This window comes from Elephas maximus, chromosome 26 (assembly GCF_024166365.1).
Source record: "Elephas maximus indicus isolate mEleMax1 chromosome 26, mEleMax1 primary haplotype, whole genome shotgun sequence".
Classification (NCBI taxonomy): domain Eukaryota; kingdom Metazoa; phylum Chordata; class Mammalia; order Proboscidea; family Elephantidae; genus Elephas; species Elephas maximus.
In genome coordinates, this window is record NC_064844.1 from 38853145 (window position 1) to 38879153 (window position 26009).

Below are 26009 nucleotides of genomic sequence, written 5' to 3' on the forward strand. Positions count from 1 at the left end.
TGTGTGGTACAGACTCTCACCTACAGTCCTAGGCAGGCAGGGCTACATAGGGGTGTTTGGAGCAGGCACAGGTATCTGGCTGCAGTGGAGGGCTATGTGTAGAGCAAGGCAGGGACCCAACGGCAGCTCCCAGGTGCCTGGGTGGAGGGCATATCACTGTCCCTTAAAGCACGTAGTGGAGTAGGTATTGCAGTTGGTCCTTGGGCACCTGATGCTGTTGGCTGGAGGGACTGGGCGGTGCCACTAATTCTCACATCCCTGTTGTGGGTGGCTAGATGGAATGGGTGGTACTGCCAGCCCTCAGGTCCCCAGTGTGGGTGGGTGAAACCCCTGCTTAGGTGGCAGGGTGTTGTCAAATGTCACGAATCTGCAGCTCCCACTTGGTTGCTGCAGTTGAAAATGGGCTTCAGGTATATGCCAGGCTGTTTTATGCTAATAAGGTTGTGCGTTGTTGAATCAACCCACACAGGTCTGGGCAGGGGTAAAGAGTGCTGAGTCTCCATGGAACCCTTATGCCAGTGGCTGGGCTGAGGGGCAGGGTTTCCGTCCAGCCCTGAGTTCCCAGCTTAGGGGTGTGGTGTTTTTTTAAAGACACAAGACTGGTGTGGGCTCTGAAAGCCCTGAGTTCCTGGTTTATGGGGTGTGGCAGTTGTTAAATACTGCTAGACTGCTGTCAGAGTGGAGCAGAGTGGGGGGGTGGGTGAGGGGAAGAAAGCACTTCCCCACTGTGAAACTCTGGTAGGCATAGGGGTTATTTTGCCTCTGTGAGATAGATTAGAAGCTTGCACTTAACTTTCTCAGGTCTGGTGTCACTTCTATTTGGCTCTGGAGGTGTGTGGAGATCTGCTGCTGCTTCGCCACACCTGATGTGGTGAGCTTGTCTTTGAATGATGCTGCTTGCCTTAGCCCGTGTGTGCTGCACAGACTTAGCTAGCAAGGCACTGGTGATCTCCCTGTCTGTGTATCTCTGCTGCTTATGAGTTGTCTCTCCTTCCACCTGCCATCCAATTCTTCAGCTTTGCCTTTGATGATTAGGGTTCCTAGGTTGTCACATGCAATCGATTTACTTGTTTTTTCAGGTCTCCATTGTAAGAGAGATGCCAGGAAGCACCTGTCTATTCCGCCATCTTGGCCCTACCCCTTTAATTGTTGCTTTAATTTGCAATTCTCTAATGACATATGGGAGTGCCTAGGTGGAGCAAATGGTTAAGCACTTGGCTGCTAAGTGAAAGGTTAGAAGTTTAAGCCACTCAGAAGTGCCTCGGAAGAAAGGCCTAGCAATCTACTTCTGAAAAATCAGCCACCAAAAACAGAGCACACTTCTACTCTGATACACATGGGATAGCCATGAGTTGGAATTGACTCAGTGGCAACTGGTGGCAAGAGATGAGTCAGGAGGAATACTGGCTTAGAACTAAAGCATGGAGAGTTTCACAACGCAGTGGGAAGCCATGATTGTTTTTCAGTAGGCAGATGACATGATAGAATATTACTGTTCTATCTCACAAGCTGCAGATTGGAGCTCATTAGTGAGTCATGGAATCAATTTAATGGATCAGGGTCCCAGCAGGAAACTGGCACATTCAAACTGAAGGAGGTTAATTTGAAGAGTGTTTAATGAGAGACTGTTTTCAAAGGCATGGTGGGTAAATGGGGAGGAGTGTGTATTGCAGCCTGTCTTCAAAGATATTTGGAGAAGGGAAAGGGTTTCCTACCAGGTGGATACTCATACACAGTTATGTTTCTCGTCAAAGGGGCTTTCCCTTTCCCTCAGAGTTCTAGTAGCCACCTGGGACACCTGGGGACTTGGGTCCCCATGCTCTCTTCATCAGTGTTGTCTGCTCCTTGGCATAAGTGGAGTATGAAGAAGAAGGGACCAAAACCATCGAGTTCTTGCTACAATACTCAAACAAATTTCCCTGCCCATTTCTTCTTCCTCTGCTTACCTATAGCCCCTAAGTTGGGAGCACCTTGGAATTTACTCCCATTCCTTGCAATATTTCTCTCCTATGCTGGTTTTTTGCAGTGGTTGAAGGGTGGTTACAATTATCTTCTTCAGTCTGATCCCTTCTATCTTCAGGCAAAAAAAAAAATTCTATTGTTTTCCAATGATAATATAGCTTAATTTTTTATTTAAGTTTTATATGTGCTTGTGTGTGTATTCATACTCACGTTATAAGGATTTTGGGAGGGATAGCTGGAGCATTGACTCCATTTGTCATCTTCATTCAGTGTCAAGGAAAACATTTTGTGTTATCTGATTTTTTTTTTCTCCATTTAGATTACAGGAGCTTATCAGCCAAAAAAAGGCTGAGGACTCAGAGAAGAAAGGTGAGGAGCCCAGCAAAGAGAACCAGCAACAGGCCCTCATTGATCACAGATACTTTCAGGTATTGAACAGCTGGCAAAGAAACTGGTATTTTTAGTGAATTTTGGTTTCAATTGCAGTGTAATAAATTACCAGTTGTAAGGAATACTTGTAGCCTATATTTGCATGTGTTTATCCTATCTTGTCTTGCCATGACATACTTACTTGGCTAAAAACATTGTAGGTAGCTCAATTTAGGCACAGTGGTTAAGAATTTGGCTGCTAACCAAAAGTTCAGCAGTTCGAATCCACCAGTCGCTCCTTGGAAACCCCATAGGGCAGTTCTGCTGTGTCCTATAGAGTCACTATGAGTCAGAATCGACCGCACAGCAATGGGTTTTTTTTTGTTTTTTGGTCTTACCCCTTAAAAGAGACTTGGCCTAGATCAAAGCAAGGTAGTAAAAAGCTGATAAGATTTTTAAAAGATTTTCCGTACTTTCTCTCTTTAAGCCATTTCTCTTTTTATTGTTACTATTAAATATATTTTCTTAAGGTTCTTTTATGGTTTTATTTTTGTTTAGATAGATAGTTCATCTGAAATTTAATTTTCTAAATGGTATAATGTAGGATTATAATCTTTACTGGTTTTATAAACCATGTATTGAATAGATGAGAGGTTAGACCTGGTTGTTTGCTGGCTGAACTAGGCCTATACTCATATTTATTGGGCCCACATAGGGTTTTTAAAAACCTGAATTTATTACCAATATTTAAAAAAAAATTTTAAGTTCCTGTTTCTTGTTTCTCTTAAAAAGCTAGAGGATCTGACAACAACTTCCTGCATAGTTTATCAGATAAAACAAGATTAGGCCTTTCCCCTGTCAAATTGAGGCATGTGCTCTTCAGTTAGCCACAGTCCGCACCCAACCTCCCCTCACTCATTTATGCTGTTTGCCTGGCTGTTCTAGACATTTGAGTTTGCAGTCTCCATTAGCGTGTTCTTAGTCTACTTTACTGAAATGGCATCTTTATATACGTCATACTTAGGTTTGTTTCAAGACTCTCTAGTCTGTTCCATTTCTATACTATTTCCATAGTCTTTTAATTTCTTTAGTTTTACAGAATATCTCTACCATCTGTGGAAATATAACTGACAGTGTTATACTGCGCTTGCTTGCATATTGCTGTGATGCTGGAAGCTCTACCACCAGTGTTTCACATACCAGCAGGGTCAACCATGGTGGACAGGTTTCAGCAGAACTTCCAGAATAAGACCAACTAGGAAGAAAGGCTTGGTGATCTGCATCCAAAAACTAGCCAATGAAAACCCTGTGAATCACAACCAAATATTGTCTGATACAGCGCTAGAAGGTGAGCCCCTAGGTTGGAAGGCAACCATGGACTCAAGCATGCTGGCGATGATGAGGATGGTACAATGCTTAGTTCTGTTGTGCGTGAGTCAGAGCTGACTTATGGCAACTAACAACAACAACAACATAGTATATTTTGATACCTTTTGGGGCAAATATCATGTCATTGTTCTTTTTCAAATTTTTCTTGGCTATATTTTTAGCATATTTACTCTTCTGGATGAATAGTTTGTCAAATTCAAAAATAAATCCTGTTGAGATGAACTGAAATTCAATTGACTCTATCAGTTAATTTTTGGAGAAATGACACCTTTAAAGTTTTGAATTGTTCCATTCAGAAATACTTCTCTAGTTTTATTTGTGTCATCTTTTATAGCATTCAGTAAAGTTTTATGTATTTTTAAATGTAGTTCTTGTGTGTTTCACGTTAAATGTATTCCTAGGTATTTTATAATCTTTGTTGCTATTGTGAATGAGATCCTTTTTTCCATTACGTTTTCAAATATTGCTGGTACTTCATACATCTGCTGTTGATTTTATGTCCAGGCGCCTTTCTGAAAACTGTTTTGTTTTCTGTGTTTTTCTTGTACCTAGTGTGTAACTGAGTTTCTTTTATTTCATTTTATTTCTATACTCAGTCTGAGAGGTTTTGTCCTTTAATGGGGGAGTTAAACCATTCATGGACATTGAGATCAACTCATATATCTGGCTATATTCCTGACATCTTACATTCTGTTTTCGGTTTACATGGTTTTCTGTTCATTTTCTTTTGGTTTTGTTTTACTTTCCTGACTTTTACTAGGTTAGTTGACGTTTCTTTGTTCTTTTTTTTCCCCCCATAGGCCCCTCATCATCTTAATTCTCTTTTGCTTGAAATTACCATATATATATGTGTGTGTGTACATATATATGTACACACACACATATATATATATATAATCAATGTCAAGAGTTAATCAGTATCTGCAACCTCTCTCTGAAGAAAAAAATTAAAAAATTTGTGAAGAGAAGACCTTTATTATGTGCTTGCTTTCCTCAATTCCCATCTCACTGGGAATTGTTTAAGTCGTTTCATAATTCCTTCAATGTTAATATACTTTTTGCTGCCAATTGTGAGAGGGTAGCTAAGTCATAGGAAGAATATATTCTACTGTCAAAAATAATTGAGCGGAAGGAGCATTAATTGATTTTTTTCCATTAAAATGATGAGTTTAAATATAATGGAAGTGAAATACTGAAATGCATGCTCTTGAACTAAAAAAAAAAAGGGGGGGTGCTTCTAAATAAACATCCTAAGTCAAATTACCAGGAGACCTATTTGTTGTAACTTAAAGTTTGACTAGGAATAACGATTCAAGATCGTATCATTGTCTTTATACTTGTATATTATTAAATAGGCTGGATTTGATGGTGGCAAACAGTTAATAAATTTATTCTTTTACATTTAAATATGTTTTTGTGTGTGTGTTTCCCTTTCCTCTCCTTGGTTGATACACAAGGCAGAACTCATAGGTCTTCAGAGGGTTATGTTTGTATATAACGGTAGTCTCATACGAAGATATTTAAAATTCAGTCCAGGCATGGATGATACTAGGGAATTACTACTTTTTTTTTGTGTGTGTGATTTAGGTGAAAGTTTACATAGCAAATTAGTTTCTCGTTAAACAGTTAATACACAAATTGCCAACCCCACGATGTGTCAACACTCTCCCCTTCTCCACTCTAGGTTCCCTGTTTCCGTTTGTACCATTTTACTGTTGCTTCTTGCCTTTTGCCTTTGCTTTTGGGCTGGTGTACCCATTGGTCTTATATACACAACTGAACTATGAAGCAGGTTCCTCACGTGTGATTACTGGCCCTGTAGACCTGTCTAATCTTTGGCTGACGGGTGAACCTCAGGAGTGACTTCAGTACCAAGTTAAAAGGGTGTCAGGGCCGGGGGGGACGGTTATTAATTTCCTTAGATATAATGATGGTATTGTGGTTTTGTAGGAGAATATCCCTACTTTTAATTGGTGCATGCTCAAGTATTTGATGGTGAAGTATCATGATGTTTGCATTTTCTTCAGATGGTTTATCTAAAGATATGGATAGGCAGAAAGTATGGCAAAATTTTAAGAATTCTTGAATCTGGGAAGTGATTATATAAATATTTGTTGTATTTATTTTAATTTTTTTGTATGTTTGAAATTTTTCATGATGAAAAGTTGAGGAAAAAAAGTCTACTCATATTTGAATAAAAACCTCAGTCTCTCATTCAGTTCAATAATTCTACCCTGTGCTTACTCTATGTCATAGCTGACCTATACTTCTGCAGACAAGAAGTGTGGCAACATGTTGTGATGTTTCTTTATCGTCTTTGTTACGTTTTGTCTCCTAGACCTTTGCTACCTTTGGCTTCTCCAGGATTGACAGTGAGGGATGGGTTGGTGGGTGAAAATAGAAAGAGGGTAGAATCTTTCTTGACTGGTGCTAGTGTAATCTAGTGTGGCTGTTGACTAAGTACTGCCTCTGTTTCTTTTATAGAATACTTCTGTATGGATATGTATGTTTAGTTATTCTCTCTCCCACCCACTAGGGACCTTGGCAATGTACCACTCATTATATGGGCAATGCATTTTCTAGCTGAACTCTAATGAATTCCCCTACCCCACCTTGTCCTCCAGTGATACTTCCCTAAGGTCTCCCAGGTATAGACAGTTCTTTCTCTCTTCTAAAGTGTCCACTTGCCCATGGGTATCCTTACCTTGCCCGAATGTAAAAAGGCAGGCTATTCTGATTGCTGTCTTCTCTCCTTGATCCATTCCATCTCTATTTTTACATATGTATCAGTTAGATTTTTCAGTGTAACAAACCATCCTAAAACTTAGTGGCTTAAAATAACACCCCGTTATTATTATTGCTCATGAACAGCTGGACAATTTTGTTCACCTTGGCTGGCCCACTCATGCTTCTGCTGTCAGATACAAGTCAACTAAGTGTTCTGATTCTGGAAGTTGGATGGAAATGAGCTCAGGGTACTAGGGGATGACTGGACTCTGTGTTTTTTATCATCCACCAGTTTAACCTGACTTGTCCACATGGCAGCAGCAGAGTGCAAAGAAAGAGAGCAGAAATAAGCAAGGCCTTTTGAGGTCTACACTCTGAACTGACACTTCCAGTGAATTCTTTGGGCCAAAGCAAGGCCCAGGACCAGCCCAGATTCAAGGAGTATGAAATAGACACCACTTTTTTTTTTTTTTATAATTTTTATTGTGCTTTAAGTGAAAGTTTACAAATCAAGTTCGTCTCTCACACAAAAACCCATGTACACCTTGCTATACACAACCAATTACTCTCCCCCTAATGAGACAGCCCACTGTCTCCCTCCACTGTCTGTTTCCGTGTCCATTTCGCCAGCTTCTAACCCCCTCTACCCTCTCATCTCCCCTCCAGGCAGGAGATGCCAACATAGTCTCAAGCGTCCACCTGATCCAAGAAGCTCACTCCTCACCAGCATCCCCCTCCAACCCATTCTCCAGTCCAATCCATGTCTGAAGAGTTGACTTCGGGAATGGTTCCTGTCCTGGGCCAACAGAAGGTCTGGGGCCCATGACCACTGGGGTCCTTGTAGTCTCAGACAGACCATTAAGTCTGGTCTTATGAGAATTTGGGGTCTGCATCCCACTGCTCACCTGCTCCCTCAGGGGTTCTCTGTTGTGTTCCCTTCAGGACAGTCATCGGTTGTAGCCAGGCACCATCTAGCCCTTCTGGTCTCAGGATGATGTAGTGTCTGATTCATGTGGCCCTTTCTGTCTCTTGGGCTCGTAATCACCTTGTGTCCTTGGTGTTCTTCATTCTCCTTTGATCCAGGTGGGTTGAGACCAATTGATACATCTTAGATGGCTGCTTGCTGGCGTTTAAGACGCCAGATGCCACTCTTCAAAGTGGGATGCAGAATGTTTTCTTAATAAATTTTATTATGCCAATTGACTTAGATGTCCCCTGAAACCATGGTCCCCAGACCCCTGCCCCTGCTACACTGGCCTTCGAAGCATTCAGTTTATTCAGGAAACTTCTTTGCTTTTGGTTTAGTCCAATTGTGCTGACCTCCCCTGTATTGTGTGCTGTCTTGCCCTTCACCTGAAGTAGTTCTTATCTACCAACTAATTAGTGAATACCCCTCTCGAACCCTCCCTCCCTCCCCGCCTCGTAACCACAAAAGAATGCTTTCTTCTCAGTTTAAACTATTTCTCAAGTTCTTATAATAGTGGTCTTATACAATATTTGTCCTTTTGCAAGTGACTAATTTCACTCAGCATAACCAAGAGGTCAGCAGTTTAAATCCGCTAGGTGCTCCTTGGAAACTCTATGGGGCAGTTCTACTCTGTCCTATAGGGTCGCTATGAGTCGGAATCGACTCGACGGCAATGGGTGGGTTATAATGCCTTCCAGGTTCTTCCATGTTATGAAACGTTTCACAGATTCCTCACTGTTCTTTATCGATGCGCAGTATTCCATTGCGTGAATATATCATAATTTATTTATCCATTCATCTGTTGATGAGCACCTTGGTTGCTTCCATCTTTTTGCTGTTGTAAACAGTGCTGCAGTAAACATGGGTGTGCATGTATCTGTTTGTGTAAAGGCTTTTGTTTCTCTAGGATATATTCCAAGGAGTGGGATTGCTGGATCGTATGGTAGTTCTATTTCTAGCTTTTTAAGGAAGCACCAAATCGATTTCCAAAGTGGTTGTACCATTTGACTTTCCCACCAGCAGTGTAGAAGAGTTCCAGTTTCTCCACAGCCTCTCCAACATTTATTCTTTTGTGTTTTTTGGATTAATGCCAGCCTTTTTGGAGTGAGATGAAATCTCATTGTAGTTTTGATCTGCATTTCTCTAATGGCTAATGATCGTGAACATTTCCTCATATATCTGTTAGCTACCTGAATAATCTTCTTTAGTGAAGTGTCTATTCACATCTTTTGCCCGTTTTTTAATTGGGTTATTTGTCTTTTTGCAGTTGAGTTTTTGCAGTAGATTTTAGAGATCAGGTGCTGATCAGAAATGTCATAGCTAAAAACTTTTTCCCAGTCTGTAGGTAATCTTTTTACTCTTTTGGTGAAGTCATTGGGTGAGCATAGGTGTTTGATTTTTAGGAGCTCCCAGTTATCTAGTTTTTCTTCTATGTTCTTTATAATGTTTTCTATACTGTTTATGCCATGTATTAGGGCTCCGAACGTTGTCCCTATTTTTTCTTCCGTGATCTTTATCGTTTTAGGTTTTATATTTAGGTCTTTGATCCATTTTGAGTTAGTTTTTGTGCATGGAGTGAGGTATGGGTCTTGTTTCATTTTTTTGCAGATGGATATCCAGTTATGCCAGCATCATTTGTTTAAAAGACTGTCTTTTCCCCATTTAACTGTTTTGGGGCCTTTGTCAAATATCACCTGCTCATATGTGGATGGATTTATGTCTGGATTCTCAATTCTGTTCCATTGGTCCATTTATCTGTTGTTGTACCAGTACCAGGCTGTTTTGACTACTGTGGCGGTATAATAGGTTCTCAAATCAGGTAAAGTAAGGCCTTCCACTTTGTTCTTCTTTTTCAGTAATGCCTTATTTATCCAGGGCCTCTTTTCCTTCCATATGAAATTGGTGATTTGTTTCTCCATCTCACTGAAGAATGTCGTTGGGATTTGGATCGGAATTGCATTAAATGTATAGTTCGCTTTTGGTAGAATAGACATTTTTATAATGCTAAGTCTTCCTATCCACGAGCAAGGTATGTTCTTCCGCTTATGTAAGTCTCTTTTGGTTTCTTGCAGAAGTGTACTGTAGTTTTCTTTGTATAAGTCTTTTACATCTCTGGTAAGATTTATTCCTAAGTATTTTCTATTCTTGGGTGCTACTGTAAATGGCATTAATTTGGTGATTTCCTCTTCGATGTTCTTTTTGTTGGTGTAGAGGAATCCAACTGATTTTTCGTATGTTTATCTTGCATCCCCATACTCTGCTGAACTCTTCTATTAGTTTCAGTAGTTTTCTGGAGGATTCCTTAGGGTTTTCTGTGTATAAGGTCATGTCATCTGCAAATAGAGATACTTTTACTTCTTTCTTGCCAATCTGGATGCCCTTTATTTCTTTATCTAGCCTAATTGCTCTGGCTAGGACTTCCAGCACAATGTTGAATAAGAGTTGTAATAAAGGGCATTCATATCTGGTTCCTAATCTCAGTGGGAATGTTTTCAGGCTCTCTCCATTAGTAGACACCACTTCTTGATGGAAGGACCTGCAGTGTCACATTCAAAAGGGCAGGGATATAAGGAGGAGTAATAATTACAACTGTTTTTGCAAACGCTCTACTACAAAGTATGAAATGTAAGCCTCCTTGGCTCACAGAATGAGATTGGCCTATGAACTTCTGAAGCTCAAAAGGCCTCTCTCTGGTCTCTTTCAGGAGTTCTCTTGAAGCCCTCCTTATTTGGTGGAGACCTATGTTCCTATTCTCATTATTAATTTAGAAAAAACAAATTATGAACCCACTGCCGTCGAGCTGATTCCAACTCATAGCAACCCTATAGGAAAGACTAGAACTGCCCCATAGAGTTTCCAAGGAGCGCCTGGCAGATTCCAACTGTTGACCTCTTGGTTAGCAGCCATAGCACTTAACCACTACACCCTCAGGGTTTCCATTAATTTAGTAGAGAGCAATTAATTATTTATTCCATTAAAATGTCAATCAAAAATGAGTTTAAATATAATTGAAGTAAAATATTGACATACACTTTCCTAAATGAAAAAACAAACAAAAAACTGCTTCTAAATAAGCAGAAGTCAAATTTCAAGGATACCTGTTAGTTGTAGCCTTCTGTGGGGAGAAAAGGAAAATGGTACAGCATCTTCTACTCTTTTTGGTGAATCCTCTTTAATGAGTCTCCAGTCTTTTCATATGTAAGCTGGTTACTGGCTTAATTTAATCACCTTTTAGAAAGCTCTGCATGATGTGTAGAAGACTCTTCTTTAAAATGTGTGGGACTTTATTATTCTTGTCCTCACGTTGAACTTCAGCTGAAGCCATGAAACAACAGAAGTCCTTTTTAACATCTTATTTAGCTTAAATACAAGGAGATAAAAATAGGGAAATGTAGAGGCTGTAGCTCAGGATGTCTGGGTAATTAATTACCCTTCCCTATGCAGAGCCCTGGTGATTCAGTGGCTAAGCACTCAGCTGTCCACTGAAAGGTCCACGGGAGAAAGATGTGGAGTCTTTTTCTGTAAAGATTTATAGGCTTGGAAACCCAGAGGACATTTCTACTCTGTCCTGTAGAATCACTATGCGTCAGAATTGACTCGATGGCAACAGATGTGGATTATAATAGGTCATTCATAACTAATTTCAAGTCTGATTCATTTTGAAATTCATTTTAGTTTTTCAGTGAAGTCTGTGCTCCTCCCTATTGGAACTTATATGTTTACCAGTATGGATGAAAATACTACCAAAAGATTACATGTGTCAGTCTTATTAAAGATACCTTAACACCTAAAATTAACTCTGAAAATAATGTTTCATTGACAAATAAAGTACCTTTTTTTAAATATGTATCTCCTTGTAGAAGTAGGGCAAGCATTTTGATCAAAAATGTTGTCTTTTTTAAAGGTGCTGTGTAGCATCAATTCAATTATTCATAATCCAAGAGCTCCAGTAATAATTTATAAACAGAGCAAAGGAGGAGCCCAACATTTTAATAAAGGTTTTGTTCAAGATTGTGGATTTGAGCATCTTGTTCCTATAATAGAAATGTGGGCAGATCAACTGACATCCCTGAAGGTAAGGGGTTGAATGTTCTTTATATGCTTTGACAATCTATTGGAGTCTAGGGGCTTTTTTAATTGGACTAGGCTTATTTGTTTTAACTGTAAAGCTGAAAAAGCTTAAAAACCAAAAACCAAACCCACTGCCGTCAAGTTGATTCTGACTTATAGCTATCCTATTTAGTTTATCTAAAATTTGAATCTTGCTACTTACATATGTATTTCAGACACTGCCTATTTGGTGGTGTCGCTATTGTAAGCTTTACGTCCTCGAAAGTTCTGCTAAACAAGACCCCTGACAGGCCCATTGCCTCCATGAAAATCTGTGGTGAGTCTACTTTGTACTTCCAGTCCCTTCCCTGTCCTTCCTTCATGTCCTTCCTGTTGATATCCTTACAGTATAGATTTTCCTGGCCCTTATTCCTGTACAGGTTAATACCTTACTCCGCCTTTCATTTTAATTAGCAATGTTTTCTCTTTCATATTTTAGGTTATTTTCCTTCTCTCAGAACTCCACATCTGTCTGTTTTCTAGAGCAGATAGTCAGATAGCAACCAACCCTACTGACTGTCCTGTCATCCATAGGAAGATAAAATTTCCTCACTTTGTAGAATTATTGTGTAGTCTTCATTGCATAACTATGTTTGTTCCATTTCTGTTGCTCCACAGAACGGTATATTTCTTAAGTAGCATTTAATTTCTATGCCTTTCAAACTTTAGATTTTTGAATAACTAATACTATATATAGTACTCTCTCTGTTATGAAGATGTGACTCAGTAACAGTATTTGTCAACAGAAGCCGTATTATACAAAGTATAAATTATGTAGAAGACATCATAAGAATGAGTAAGCACCACAAGGGCAGAGATTTTGGGTTTTTTTTTTTGTTGTTGTTGTTCAGATATATCCCAAGGATATATAATGAGTGCTCAATTAATATTTGTCAAAAAAAGCAGAATAATATGTTTCAAGACAAGAAAATGGGAGATGATATTAATTTTTTTAATGTAATGAAAACATATCTGTGACTAGTGAAAGAATCTTCACAGTCTAATTTTTCCTCTTTTTTTATATAGAGCTCAGACAGAGCTATAAAATAAACATTTTGATTCAGTGACAGCACTGGATTAATATACCTGTTTTATAGATCTGAGCTCCTACAGTCTTATGTCTCAAAAGAGGGTGAAATAATTAGTACTTAATTGTTTAAATCATGGCATTTTTCTAATCATTGCTTGTCAAGGGGTTCTCTCAATAGGAGGAAACAATGCTAACTCCACTTTATCCTTCTCAGGGGATATAGGCAGCCCCAGGAGAAGGGGAAAAGACTAAAAGAGAAAAGGGAGGAGAAGAATCAAATAAATGGATAGGTATTGTTTACTCTGTTGAAGGCATTTCAGGAGGTATCAGAAAAGGCAAACACAAGATTCAGACTAGTTAGAGAGACAAAACATACTCAAAAATATGAAATATCTTGAACAGTTAAATTTTATCAGTAGAAAAAATGAATGTCATAAAAAGTGATCATACATGATTAAAAGCCAAGTGAATGATGCAGGTAACTTATGTCCTAGAGTCTAGTCCTAGCCCTCAAGGAAAGCTTTAGAGTATTGGTGAGTTACTTGCTACTTCGTGGTTTTCTGAATTGAAGGAGGCAAAGAGTTAGCTTTATAATTAGAATATTTTGAGGGCTTCCAGGGACAAATTGGTAGCTCTGCCACTGAACTGACTCATGAATTTTAGCAATTTCTTCAGATATTTATACTGCAAAATTAGGACCCAAATTGAAAAACTACATGAGGTTCTTTGAGGCTTCATATGAAAGATTCTTTATAATACAGAAGCCTCTAAGTTTGGGACACTCATCTTCTCAGGTTAGCCTCTTCCTCCCTTGCCAAGTTAGATCTGGCTTTTAAAAAAAAGGATGGGAAAGGGATGGAGCAAGCTAGATGTCTCCTTCCCTCCGTGTTCTCCTCCTATGTTTCCAGGACAGGTGAGCTGCAAACATCATAGCTTTCCCAGCCCGTGTACTGCCTTCTTATTCCCAGTACTCTAAAGGCCAACCGTACAAGGTCAAGTAGGACCTGGCAGTACTTCTGCATCCTCACAACTGGACAGTGCAGGGAACCTAGGAGGTCCTCTTTTAGACTTTTCAGGATTTACTTGCTGGACTGTGCTACAGCCATCTCTCACTGCTAAGGAGGCCAGAGCATCTTTTTTTCTTAGGCTTGTAACACTCTTCTATTCTCAAACAAAAATTAAAAAGTTTGGGTGTGCTTTTTACCATAGACCACTTCTTTATAAATGTACCTTGTTGATAGAAAAAAAAATTTTTGTTGTTGTTGATAGAGCTTTGGTTAATAAAGATATCATTGTGCTGCTACTTCTTGACTTTTTTAAAATTCTGGTAGCACTTATTATATAAAGCATTCATTTGACACTGAATTTATTGCCTTGAATAGCTAAAATAAATGAAAGGTTAATGATACCAGTATGTGAGGTCTGGGTCTTAACTGGGGAGTGTTGAATAAATGGAGGACTAATATAAGAAGTTAGAAAAAGGTTGCATTTCCTGTACCTCTTCCTGTATTCTAGAACTATGCTGTCCAATATGGCAGCCACTAGCCTCATGTGATGATTGATCATTTGAAATGTGGCTAATCACAATTGAGGTGTGCTGTAAGTATAAAATATACATTAGATTTTGAAGAATTAGTATGGAAAAAAAAGAATATAAAGTACAGATTACATGTTGAAATGATCTTTGGATATATTGGGGTAAATAAAATACATTAAAGCTAATATCTCCTGTTTCTTTTTACCTTTTTTAATGTGGCTGTTTGTTGTTGTAGTTGTTAGGTGCTGTCGAATTGGTTCTGACTCATAGAGGCCCCGTGTACAACAGAAGGAAACACTGTCCAGTCCTGGGCCATCCTCACAATCGTTGCTGTTTGAGCCCATTGTTGCAGCCACTGTGTCAATCCATGTCGCTGAGGGTCTTCCTCTTTTTCGCTGACCCTCTACTTCCACTGCTATTCGTAAGGTTTTCACTGGCCAATTTTTTTAGAAGTAGTTTGAAACCTGACCACCACGGGTGACCCTGCTGGTATTTAAAATACTGGTGGCATAGCTTCCAGCAACGCAGCAACATACAGGCAACCACGGTATGACAAACTGACAGGAGTGTTGTGTTAGATAGTTTACAATTACTCTGGCTTGCATTACATTTCTTTCAGACAGCACTGTTGTAGAGGACAAGCATCATGCCACAGAGATAGTACATACTCAGTAAATGTCTGTCTGTGATTGGCCAGTCTTAGAATTCTAAATTCCAGTACCCCGTCCCTTGTGCACAGTTTAGAATAGATCAGGCCAACACTTCTAAGAAAACTAAGTGGGCTATTATGAAGATTAAGTCAAATTAATTTAGGCATCCATTCACATTAAACTCATTAAAAAAAAAAACTCATAGCAGCCCTAAAGGACAGATTAGAACTGCCCCATAGGGTTTCCAAGGAGCACCTGATGGATTTGAACTGCCGACCTTTTGGTTAACAGCTGTAGCTCTTAACCACTACCCTATGAGTTGGAATTGACTTGGTGGCAACGGATTTAGTTTTTGGTTCACATTAAAGACCTGCTGGAGATGGGTTTCGGGAAAATACATATTACAACATGGATGAATCTTGAAAACATTATGGTGAGTGAAAGAAGCCAGTCACAAAAGGCCACTTATTATATGATTCCATTTATGTGAAATGCCCTGAATAGAAAAATCTATAAAGAAAGTAGATTAGTAGTTGCCAGCGGCTGGAAGGAAGATGGGGAGTGACTGCTAATGGGTATGGGGTTTCTTTTTGGGGTGATGAAAATGTTCTTGAATTAGGATAGTGGTGATGGTTGCATATCTCTTTAAATATACTAAAAAACCACTGAATTATACACTTTAGGAGTTTTATGGTATGTAGATATCAAGGAAACCCTGGTGGTGTAGTGGTTAAGTGCTTCTGCTGCTAACCAAAAGGTCAGGAGTTCGAATCCACCAGGCGTTCCTTGGAAACTCTATGGGGCAGTTCTACTGTGTCCGTTAGGGTCCCTATGAGTCGGGATCAACTCAATGGCAATGGGTTTTGGTTTTTGGATATCAATAAAACTTCATTAAAAAAAAAAAAATTCGAGAGGCGGGGCCAAGATGGCGGACTAGGTGGATGCTACCGCGGATCCCTCTTGCAACAAAGACTCAGAAAAACAAGGGAATCGATCACATACATAACAATCTACGAACTCTGAACAACAAGCACAGACTTAGAGACGGAAAACGAACAAATACGGGCAGACAGCAACCGCTTTCAGAACTAGGAGCCAGCGTACCAGGCAGGTGACCTTTGGAGCCCGATCTGGGGCAGAGCCCAAGGGGGCAGAAGCCACAGAAGGGGGGCCCAGCCCTTCCCCCCGAACCCATCCCGGGAAGAAGTCTAGCTGGTTGGCGCGTGTGGCGTAGCGGCGCAGCCGGAGGGAGAAGCACCCGGGAGGCAGTGACTGATCTGGGAGTGGGGAGAACAGCGTTCTAGCCAGGGAGCCGTCCCGCCGGGAGTTCGGCGGGAAGCGGGTGGGGCGCGAGCAAGGGGGGGGTCAGCTATATTTCCCTAAAGCGACCCCGGGGCGGGGCCCACCCGTTCGTGCGGGAAACGCCCACCCAGTTCGCACAAGCAGTGCCGCGCACCGGAGGGAGAAGTCCCTGGGAGGAAGTGACTGGTCTTGGAGCGGGGAAAGCAGCATCCCAGCCGGGGACCGTCCCGCCCGGATTTTGGCGGACGGGGGCGGAGCGTGAACGCGGTGTTCAGCTCTATATTCTGTGGTGCTACACTCCTAGCTCTCTGATCCCTCCCCCACCCTCCCCAGGCGGCTCCATTAACATCCAAATACCCGGAGCCAGAGGGAGAATTCAGATGGGGATCTGACTGCATTTTTTTTAGCTGATTACCTGGAAAATCTAGTTTCCCAGTGATGGCTCGGAGACAGCAGTCCATATCAAACCACATAAAGAAACACACCATGACAGCTTCTCCAACCCCCCAAACAAAAGAATCAAAATCTTTCCCAAATGAAGATAACAATCCTGGAATTATCAGATACAGAATATAAAAAACTAACTTATAGAATGCTTAAAGATATCACAAATGAAATTAGGCTAACTGCAGAAAAAGCCAAGGAACACACTGATAAAACTGTCGAAGAACTCAAAAAGATTATTCAAGAACATAGTGGAAAAATTAATAAGTGGCAAGAATCCATAGAGAGACAGCATGTAGAAATCCAAAAGATTAACAATAAAATTACAGAATTTGACAACGCAATAGAAAGTCAGAGGAGCAGACTCGAGCAATTAGAATGTAGACTGGGACTTCTGGAGGACCAGGGAAACAACACCAACATAGCTGAAAAAAAATCAGATAAAAGAATTTAAAAAAATGAAGAAACCCTAAGAATCATGTGGGACTCTATCAAGAAGGATAACTTGCGAGTGATTGGAGTCCCAGAACAGGGAGGGGGGACAGAAAACACAGAGAAAATAGTTGAAGAACTCCTGACACAAAACTTCCCTGACATCATGAAAGACGAAAGGATATCTATCCAAGATGCTCATCGAACCCCATTTAATATTGATCCAAAAAGAAAAACACCAAGACATATTATCATCAAACTTGCCAAAACCAAAGACAAACAGAAAATTTTAAAAGCAGCCAGGGAGAAAAGAAAGGTTTCCTTCAAGGGAGAATCAATAAGAATAAGTTCAGACTACTCAGCAGAAACCATGCAGGCAAGAAGGGAATGGGACGACGTATACAGAGCACTGAAGGAGAAAAACTGCCAACCAAGGATCATATATCCAGCAAAACTCTCTCTGAAATATGAAGGAGAAATTAAGATATTTACAGATAAACACAAGTTTAGAGAATTTGCAAAAACTAAACCAAGACTGCAAGAAATGCTAAAGGAGATTGTTTGGCCAGATGACCAATAATATCAGGTACCAGCACAATACAAGGTCACGAAACAGAATGTCCTGATATCAACGCAACTCAAATAGGGAAAGCACAAAAACAAACAAATTAAGACTAATTCTAAAAAATAAATAAATAAACAAAATAATACACATAACAGGAAATCATGGAAATCAATAGATAAACGATCACAATAATCAAAAAGAGGGACTAAATATAGGAGGCACTGAACTGCCAGATGGAGAGTGATACAAGGCGATATAGAAGGATACAAGTTAGGTTTTTACTTAGAAAAATAGGGGTAAATAATAAGGTAACCACAAAAAGGAATATCAATTCCATAACTCAAGAAAAAAGCCAAGAAAAACGTAACGACTCAACAAACACAAAGTTAAACATTATGAAAATGAGGATCTCACAAGCTACTAAGAAAAACGTCTCAGCACAAAAAAGCATGTGGAAAAATGAAATGGCCAGCAACACACATGAAAAGGCATCAAAATGACAGCACTAAAAACTTATTTATCTATAATTACGCTGAATGTAAATGGACTAAATGCACCAATAAAGAGACAGAGAGTCACGGACTGGATAAAGAAACACGATCCATCTATATGCTGCCTACAAGAGACACACCTTAGACTTAGAGACACAAACAAACTAAAACTCAAAGGATGGAAAAAAATATATCAAGCAAACAATAAGCAAAAAAGAAGAGGAGTAGCAATATTAATTTCTGACAAAATAGACTTTAGACTTAAATCCGCCACAAAGGATAAAGAAGGACACTATATAATGATAAAAGGGACAGTAGATCAGGAAGACATAACCATATTAAATATTTACGCACCTAATGACAGGGCTGCAAGATACATAAATCAAATTTTAACAGAATTGAAAAGTGAGATAGACACCTCCACATTTATAGTAGGAGACTTCAACACACCACTTTCGGAGGACAGGACATCCAGTAAGAAGCTCAGTAGAGACACGGAAGACCTACTTACAACAATCAACCAACTTGACCTCATTGACTTATACAGAACTCTCCACCCAACTGCTGCAAAATATACTTTTTTTTCTAGTGCACATGGAACATTCTCTAGAATACACCACATATTAGGTCATAAAACAAATCTTTGCAGAATCCAAAACATCGAAATAGCATAAAGCATCTTCTCAGACCACAAGGCAATGAAGCTAGAAATCAATAACAGAAAAACTAGGGAAAAGAAATCAAATACTTGGAAAATGAACAATATCCTCCTGAAAAAAGACGGGGTTATAGAAGACATCAAGGAGGGAATAAGGAAATTCTTAGAAAGCAACGAGAATGAAAATACTTCCTATCAAAACCTCTGGGACACAGCAAAAGCAGTGCTCAGAGGTCAATTTATATCGATAAATGCACACATACAAAAAGAAGAAAGAGCCAAAATCAGAGAACTGTCCCGACAACTTGAACAAATAGAAAGTGAGCAACAAAAGAACCCATCAGGCACCAGAAGAAAACAAATAATAAAAATTAGAGCTGAACTAAATGAATCAGAGAACAGAAAAACAATTGAAAGAATTAACAAAGCCAAAAGCTGGTTCTTTGAAAAAATTAACAAAATTGATAAACCATTGGCTAGACTGACTAAAGAAAAACAGGAAAGGAAACAAATAACCCGAATAAGAAATGAGAAGGACCACATCACAACAGAACCAAATGAAATTAAAAGAATCATTTCAGATTACTACGTAAAATTGTACTCTAACAAATTTGAAAACCTAGAAGAAATGGATAAATTCTTGGAACAATACTACCTACCTAAACTAACACATTCAGAAGTAGAACAACTAAATAGACCCATAACAAAAAAAGAGGTTGAAACGGTAATCAAAAAACTTCCAACAAAAAAAAGTCCTGGCCCAGACGGCTTCACTGCAGAGTTCTACCAAACCTTCAGAGAAGACTTAACACCATTACTATTGAAGGTATTTCAAAGCATAGAAAAAGACGGAATACTACCCAACTCATTCTATGAAGCTACCATCTCCCTGATACTGAAACCAGGTAAAGACATTACAAAAAAAGAAAATTTTAGACCTCATGAACATAGATGCAAAAATCCTCAACAAAATTCTAGCCAATAGAATCTAACAACACATCAAAAAAATAATTCACCCTGATCAAGTGGGATTTATACCAGGTATTCAAGGCTGGTTTAATATCAGAAAAACCATTAATGTAATCCATCACATAAATAAAACAAAAGATAAAAACCACATGATCTTATCAATAGATGCAGAAAAGGCATTTGACAAAGTTCAACACCCACTTATGATAAAAACTCTTACCAAAATAGGAATTGAAGGAAAATTCCTCAACATAATAAAGGGCATCTATGCAAAGCCAACAGCCAATATAACTCTAAATGGAGAGAACCTGAAAGCATTTCCCTTGAGAACGGGAACCAGACAAGGATGCCCTTTATCACCGCTCTTATTCAACATCGTGCTTGAAGTCCTAGCCAGGGCAATTAGGCTAGACAAAGAAATAAAGGGTATCCAGATTGGTAAGGAGGAAGTAAAGCTATCACTATTTGCAGATGACATGATCGTATACATGGAAAACCCTAAGGAATCCTCCAGAAAACTACTGAAACTAATAGAAGAGTTTGGAAGAGTCTCAGGTTATAAAATAAACATACAAAAATCACTTGGATTCCTCTACATCAACAAAAAGAACACCAAAGAGGAAATAACCAAATCAATACCATTCACAGTAGCCCCCAAGAAGATAAAATACTTAGGAATAAATCTTACCAAGGATGTAAAAGACCTATACAAAGAAAACTATAAAACTCTGCTATAAGAAATTCAAAAGGACATACTTAAGTGGAAAAACATACCCTGCTCATGGATAGGAAGACTTAACATAGTAAAAATGTCTATTCTACCAAAAGCCATTTATACATATAACGCACTTCCAATCCAAATAGCAATGTCATACTTTCAGGGGATAGAGACACAAATCACTAATTTCATATGGAAGGGAAAGAACCCCTGGATAAGCAAAACATTACTGAAAAAGAAGAAGAAAGTGGGAGGCCTCACCCTGCCTGATTTCAGAACCTATTATATAGCTACAGTAGTCAAAACAGCCTGGTACTGGTACAACAGGCACATAGACCAATGGAACAGAATTGAGAACCCAGATATAAATCCATCCACGTATGAGCAGCTGATATTTGACAAAGGACCAGTGTCAGTCAATTGGGGAAATAATAGTCTTTTTAACAAATGGTGCTGGCATAACTGGATATCCATTTGCAAAAGAATGAAACAGGACCCATACCTCACACCATGCACAAAAACTAACTCCAAGTGGATCAAAGACTAAAACGATAAAGATCATGGAAGAAAAAATTGGGACAACCCTAGGAGCCCTAATACAAGGCATAAACAGAATACAAAACATTACCAAAAATGATGAAGAGAAACCAGATAACTGGGAGCTCCTAAAAATCAAACACGTATGCTCATCTAAAGACTTCACCAAAAGAGTAAAAAGACCACCTACAGACTGGGAAAGAATATTCAGCTATGACATCTCAGACCAGCACCTGATCTCTAAAATCTACATGATTCTGTCAAAACTCAACCACAAAAAGACAAACAACCCAATCAAGAAGTGGGCAAAGGATATGAACACACATTTCACTAAAGAAGATATTCAGGCAGCCAACAGATACATGAGAAAATGCTCCCGATCATTAGCCATTAGAGAAATGCGAATTAAAACTACGATGAGATTCCATCTCACACCAACTAGACTGGCATTAATCCAAAAAACACAAAATAATAACTGTTGGAGAGGCTGCGGAGAGATTGGAACTCTCATACACTGCTGGTGGGATTGTAAAATGGTACAACCACTTTGGAAATCCATCTGCCGTTATCTTAAACAGTTAGAAATAGAACTACCATACAACCCAGAAATCCTACTCCTCGGAATATACCCTAAAGATACAAGAGCCTTCACACAAACAGATATATGCACACCCATGTTTATTGCAGCTCTGTTTACAATAGCAAAACCTGGAAGCAACCAAGATGTCCGTCAACGGATGAATGGGTAAATAAATTGTGGTATATTCACACAATGGAATACTACCCATTGATAAAGAACAGTGATGAATCTCTGAAACATTTCATAACATGGAGGAATCTGGAAGGCATTATGCTGAGCGAAATGAGTCAGTTGCAAAAGGACAAATATTGTATAAGACCACTATTATAAGATCTTGAGAAATAGAAAAAACGGAGAAGAACACATACTTATGTGGTTACAAAGGGGGGAGGGAGGGAGAGGGCTTTTTATTGATCAATCTGTAGATAAGAACTGCTTTGGGTGAAGGGAAAGACAACACTCAATACAAGGAAGGTCAGCCCAATTGGACTGGATTAAAAGCAAAGAGGTTTCCGGGATAAAATGAAAGCTTCAAAGGTTAGCGGAGCAGGGGCTGGGGTCTGGAACTTGGTTTGAGGGGACTTCTAAGTCAATGGGCAAAATAATTCTATTATGAAAACACTCTGCATCCCACTTTGAATTTTGGCGCCTGGGGTCCTAAATGCCAACAAGCGGCCATCTAAGATACATCAATTGGTCTCAACCCACCTAGAGCAAAGGCAAAGGAAGAACACCAAGGTCACACGACAACTAAGAACCCAAGAGACAGAAAGGGCCACATGAACCAGAGACCTACATTATCCTGAGACCAGAAGAACTAGTTGGTTCCCGGCCACAATCGATGTCTGCCCTGTCAGGGAGCACAACAGACAATTCCTGAGGGAACAGGAGACTAATGGGATACAGACCCCAAATTCTCATGAAAAGACCATACCTAATGGTATGATTGCGACTAGAGGAATCCCAGAGACAATGCACCCCAGAACTTCTGATGGCACAGGACAGGAACCATCCCCGAAGACAAATCATCAGGCATGAAAAGGACTGGTTAGTGGGGGAGAGAGAGATGCTGATGAAGAGTGAGCTAATTAAATCAGGTGGACACTGGAGAGTGTGTTGGCAACTCTTGACTGGAGGGGGGACGGGAAGATAGAGAGAGAGGGAAGATGGCAAAATTGGCACGAAACAAGAGACTGTAAGGGCTGACTCAATAGGGGGGGAGCAAGTGGGAGAAGGGAGTAAGATGTATGTAAACCTACATGTGACAGACTGATTGGAATGGTAAATGTTCACTTGAAGCTTAATAAAAATTAAAAAAAAAAAAATTCAAGACCAACATATAAAGAACAAGGTTGTCTAGTGTATTCTTTACCCATCAATATTTCAAAATGATTATTTAAAAAATTCAGATTCAGGATAATCAATATATACTTTTTTTTATAATGCCTATACTTACCTAGGAAAACCTGATTTTAACAGACCTTTTCTAAAGCCGATAATGGTGTTTCATTTATAAAATGCCAATGACTGTTACATATATTATTTTTCAAAAATCTTCCTGGAGAATTATAGTTTATTAGCATTAAAATCAATAACATCATGTCATTTCTTTCGATGTAAAGGATTTGCATAAGTCCTTGAAAATACTGTCTGCACAGCTGGTGCCTTGGCATAATTTAAAGAAGCAGGATGAAAATGAAGGTGTTAAAGTGGAAGATCTTTTGTTTATAGTAGATACCATGCTGGAAGAAGTTGAAAATAAAGAGAAGGTAATACTTAATATTATATAAATGTTTATATTACTCTTTATATAAATTTTTTAATGTAATCTTATCTAAAAGGCTAATAATTTGATATAGATGATATTTCTTCTACTAAGGCTCTATTTCTCTTTTTAAAGTTTTTTATTATAGATTTTAGATTCTTTTAAGAGATGTACTATTTTTTTCTCCCCTCTTTTGGACAGGACAGTAATATGCCAAACTTTCAAACTTTACAAGCTGTTGTTTCTCACTTCCAAAAATTGTTTGATGTGCCTTCTTTGAATGGAGTCTATCCTCGAATGAATGAAGTTTATACTAAGCTTGGAGAAATGAACAATGCTGTAAGAAACCTCCAAGAACTCCTAGAACTAGGTGATAACCCTTTGTAATTTTTGTCCACATTTAAGAATTAATCCTTAACAAGTTGTTAAAGATGTAAAAATAACGAAAATTGATGATAACTAAAGCATAAATTGTTTGATATAATGATTTTGAAAATTCTTTTTTTAAATATCCTATCCTTTTATTTCTTTTTTGCAGATAGTTCTACTTCATTGTATGTGCTGGTGAGCACAGTTGGAAAATTGTGTAGGCTGATTAATGAGGGCATGAATGAACAGGTTAAGCAGGTATTGGGACCTGAAGACCTCCAAAGGTATTTATTTTAAAAGTTCACAAAATATTAGCCAGAATGATTGAAGGGGTGAAACTGAAGGCTTTTCCAAAACATCCAAATAGTTATTTACGTCCCTATTTGGAATGTTGTTAGATACTGTCAAGCCGGTACCAACTCATAGTGACCCCATGCACAACAGAATGAAACACTACTTGGCCCTGTGCCATCCTCACAGTCATTGCTGTGTTTGAACTCCTTGTTGTAGCTACTGTGTCAGTCCCTCTCATTGAGGGTCTTCCTACTTTTTGCTGATGCTCTGCCAAGAATCATGTCCTTCTCCAGGGACTGGTCCCTACTGATAGCATGTCCAAAGTAAGTGAGATAAAATCTCACCATCCTCACTTCTACGGAATATTCTGGCTGTAGTTCTTCCAAGACAGACTTGTTCGTTCTTTTGGCAGTCTGTGGTATATTCTATATTCTTTGCCAATCCATAATTCAAAGGCATAATTATTTTTCAGTCTTTCTTATTCATTGTCCAGCTTTCACATGCATATGAGGTGATTGAAAATACCACAGCTTGGGTCAGGCTCACATTAGACTTCAAAGTGACATCTTTCCTTTTTAACGCTTTAAAGATATCATCTGCATCTTTTGCCCAGTGCAATATGTTGTTTGATTTCTTGACTGCCGTTTCCATGGATGTTAATTGTGGATCCAAGTAAAATGAAATCCTTGACAACTTCAGTATTTTCAGTGTTTATCATGTTTACCACTCGTCTGTCAGTTTGTCACACTGGTAGCTTGCATTTTGCTGTGATGCTGGAAGCTATGCCACCAGTATTTCAAATACCAGCAAGGTCACTTATGGTGGACAGGTTTCAGCAGAGCTTCCAGACTTAAGACAGACTAGGAAGAAGGACCTGGCAATCTACTCCAAAAAAAAAATTGGCAAGTGAAAACCTTATTTGGAGTAACACCTTTTAAATAAATTGACACCGTAAAATAATCTCATGTAGAGACTGAGAGAATGAATGCCAAGTATTTTCAAGATAGAAATAGATTGTGTAAGACCTATAGCTTTACATACAGTGGGTAAGGAATTCTTCAGCATTGTTGCTCAAAGCCTATTTCCAAGGCAAATTACATACTCCGACTCCTCACTTGTGGACTATTTCATTATTGGACAATTCACACCTACAATAATAATAAAAACTCTCCCATCTGACTATTTTGTGTACTAACGAGGCAGCGGAAATGGCAGCAACTGCTATGGAGTGCTCCCTCCTGTCAGCAGGGATGCCCTGCTTGCGGGCCAGCCTCCTCTGTGGCTATGACCCCCAGGCGGATGTGCAGGCAGCACTGAGCCAGGGGGCACCTGTTCTCAGTTCCTTGCTCCTATGCGGCCTGAGGCCCTACGGCTCAAAATTGCTGTGGGTGGGAAGGGAGGAAAGAAGAGGTGTTTGGAAGAAATTCATGTGAGTTTAAGGACATCCCAAAGTGAGCCAAGACAGGTATGCAGCCAGCCTCCTAGCACCCTCCCAGGAAACTCTGAGTCTCGTTGACTCACCAGGCCTGGAGGGCAGAGTAGGCTCTGGGATCATAAATGAGGGGTTTGCAGGGGTGGGAGTGGAGTCCTGGAGGCGGCTCCACGAGAGAAGCTCTGACCCACATAGGGGAAAGGTAAAGTGGTTAAGCCGAGGGCCCTCCAACCACACAGCCTGGCTTTATCTCCTCTGAGCCTCCTTCTCCGGAGAGGAATAATCCATAACTGAATTCGTCACAGTGATGAGCACATCTGTAAATTTTAGCTGTTATTATTTCTATGATCATATTTTCTAAATAAAAAAATGGGATAAATGAATAGTCTTAAAACAGAAAAAAAAAAACCTCCATTTTTGCATAGTGCAAATTTTCATATAATGACCCATCCTTGGAACCTAACTGTGATAAGTGAGGAGTGGGTGCATAGAGAAATTCAAACCTTGTTAGCAACTTCACGTAGTTGGACAGCTAATAAGAAAGACAGAAGAAGAATTGATGTCTTTGAATTATGGTGTTGGCAAAGAAGAACGAACAAATCTGTCTTAGAAGTACAGCCAGAATGCTCCTTAAGGAGAAGCAAAGATGGCAAGACTTTATCTCACATACTTTGAACCAGGAGGGACCAGTCCCTGGAGAAGGACATGATGC

The 26009-nt window shown here is 39.4% G+C and overlaps 1 protein-coding gene across 9 annotated transcripts in view; it reads left to right on the forward strand.

Moving 5' to 3' along the window:
- Positions 1-26009, forward strand: part of CEP70 (centrosomal protein 70) — a 144328-nt gene that overhangs the window by 112773 nt on the left and 5546 nt on the right. For 8 of the 9 annotated variants that reach the window (XM_049870202.1, XM_049870203.1, XM_049870200.1 and 5 more), the window contains 5 exons: positions 2282-2390; positions 11319-11489; positions 23060-23206; positions 23404-23572; positions 23741-23855. In XM_049870202.1, coding sequence (XP_049726159.1) covers positions 2282-2390; positions 11319-11489; positions 23060-23206; positions 23404-23572; positions 23741-23855 — 711 coding nt within the window. The remainder of the gene's footprint in view (positions 1-2281; positions 2391-11318; positions 11490-23059; positions 23207-23403; positions 23573-23740; positions 23856-26009) is intronic. The other variant, XM_049870207.1, reaches the window with a different exon arrangement.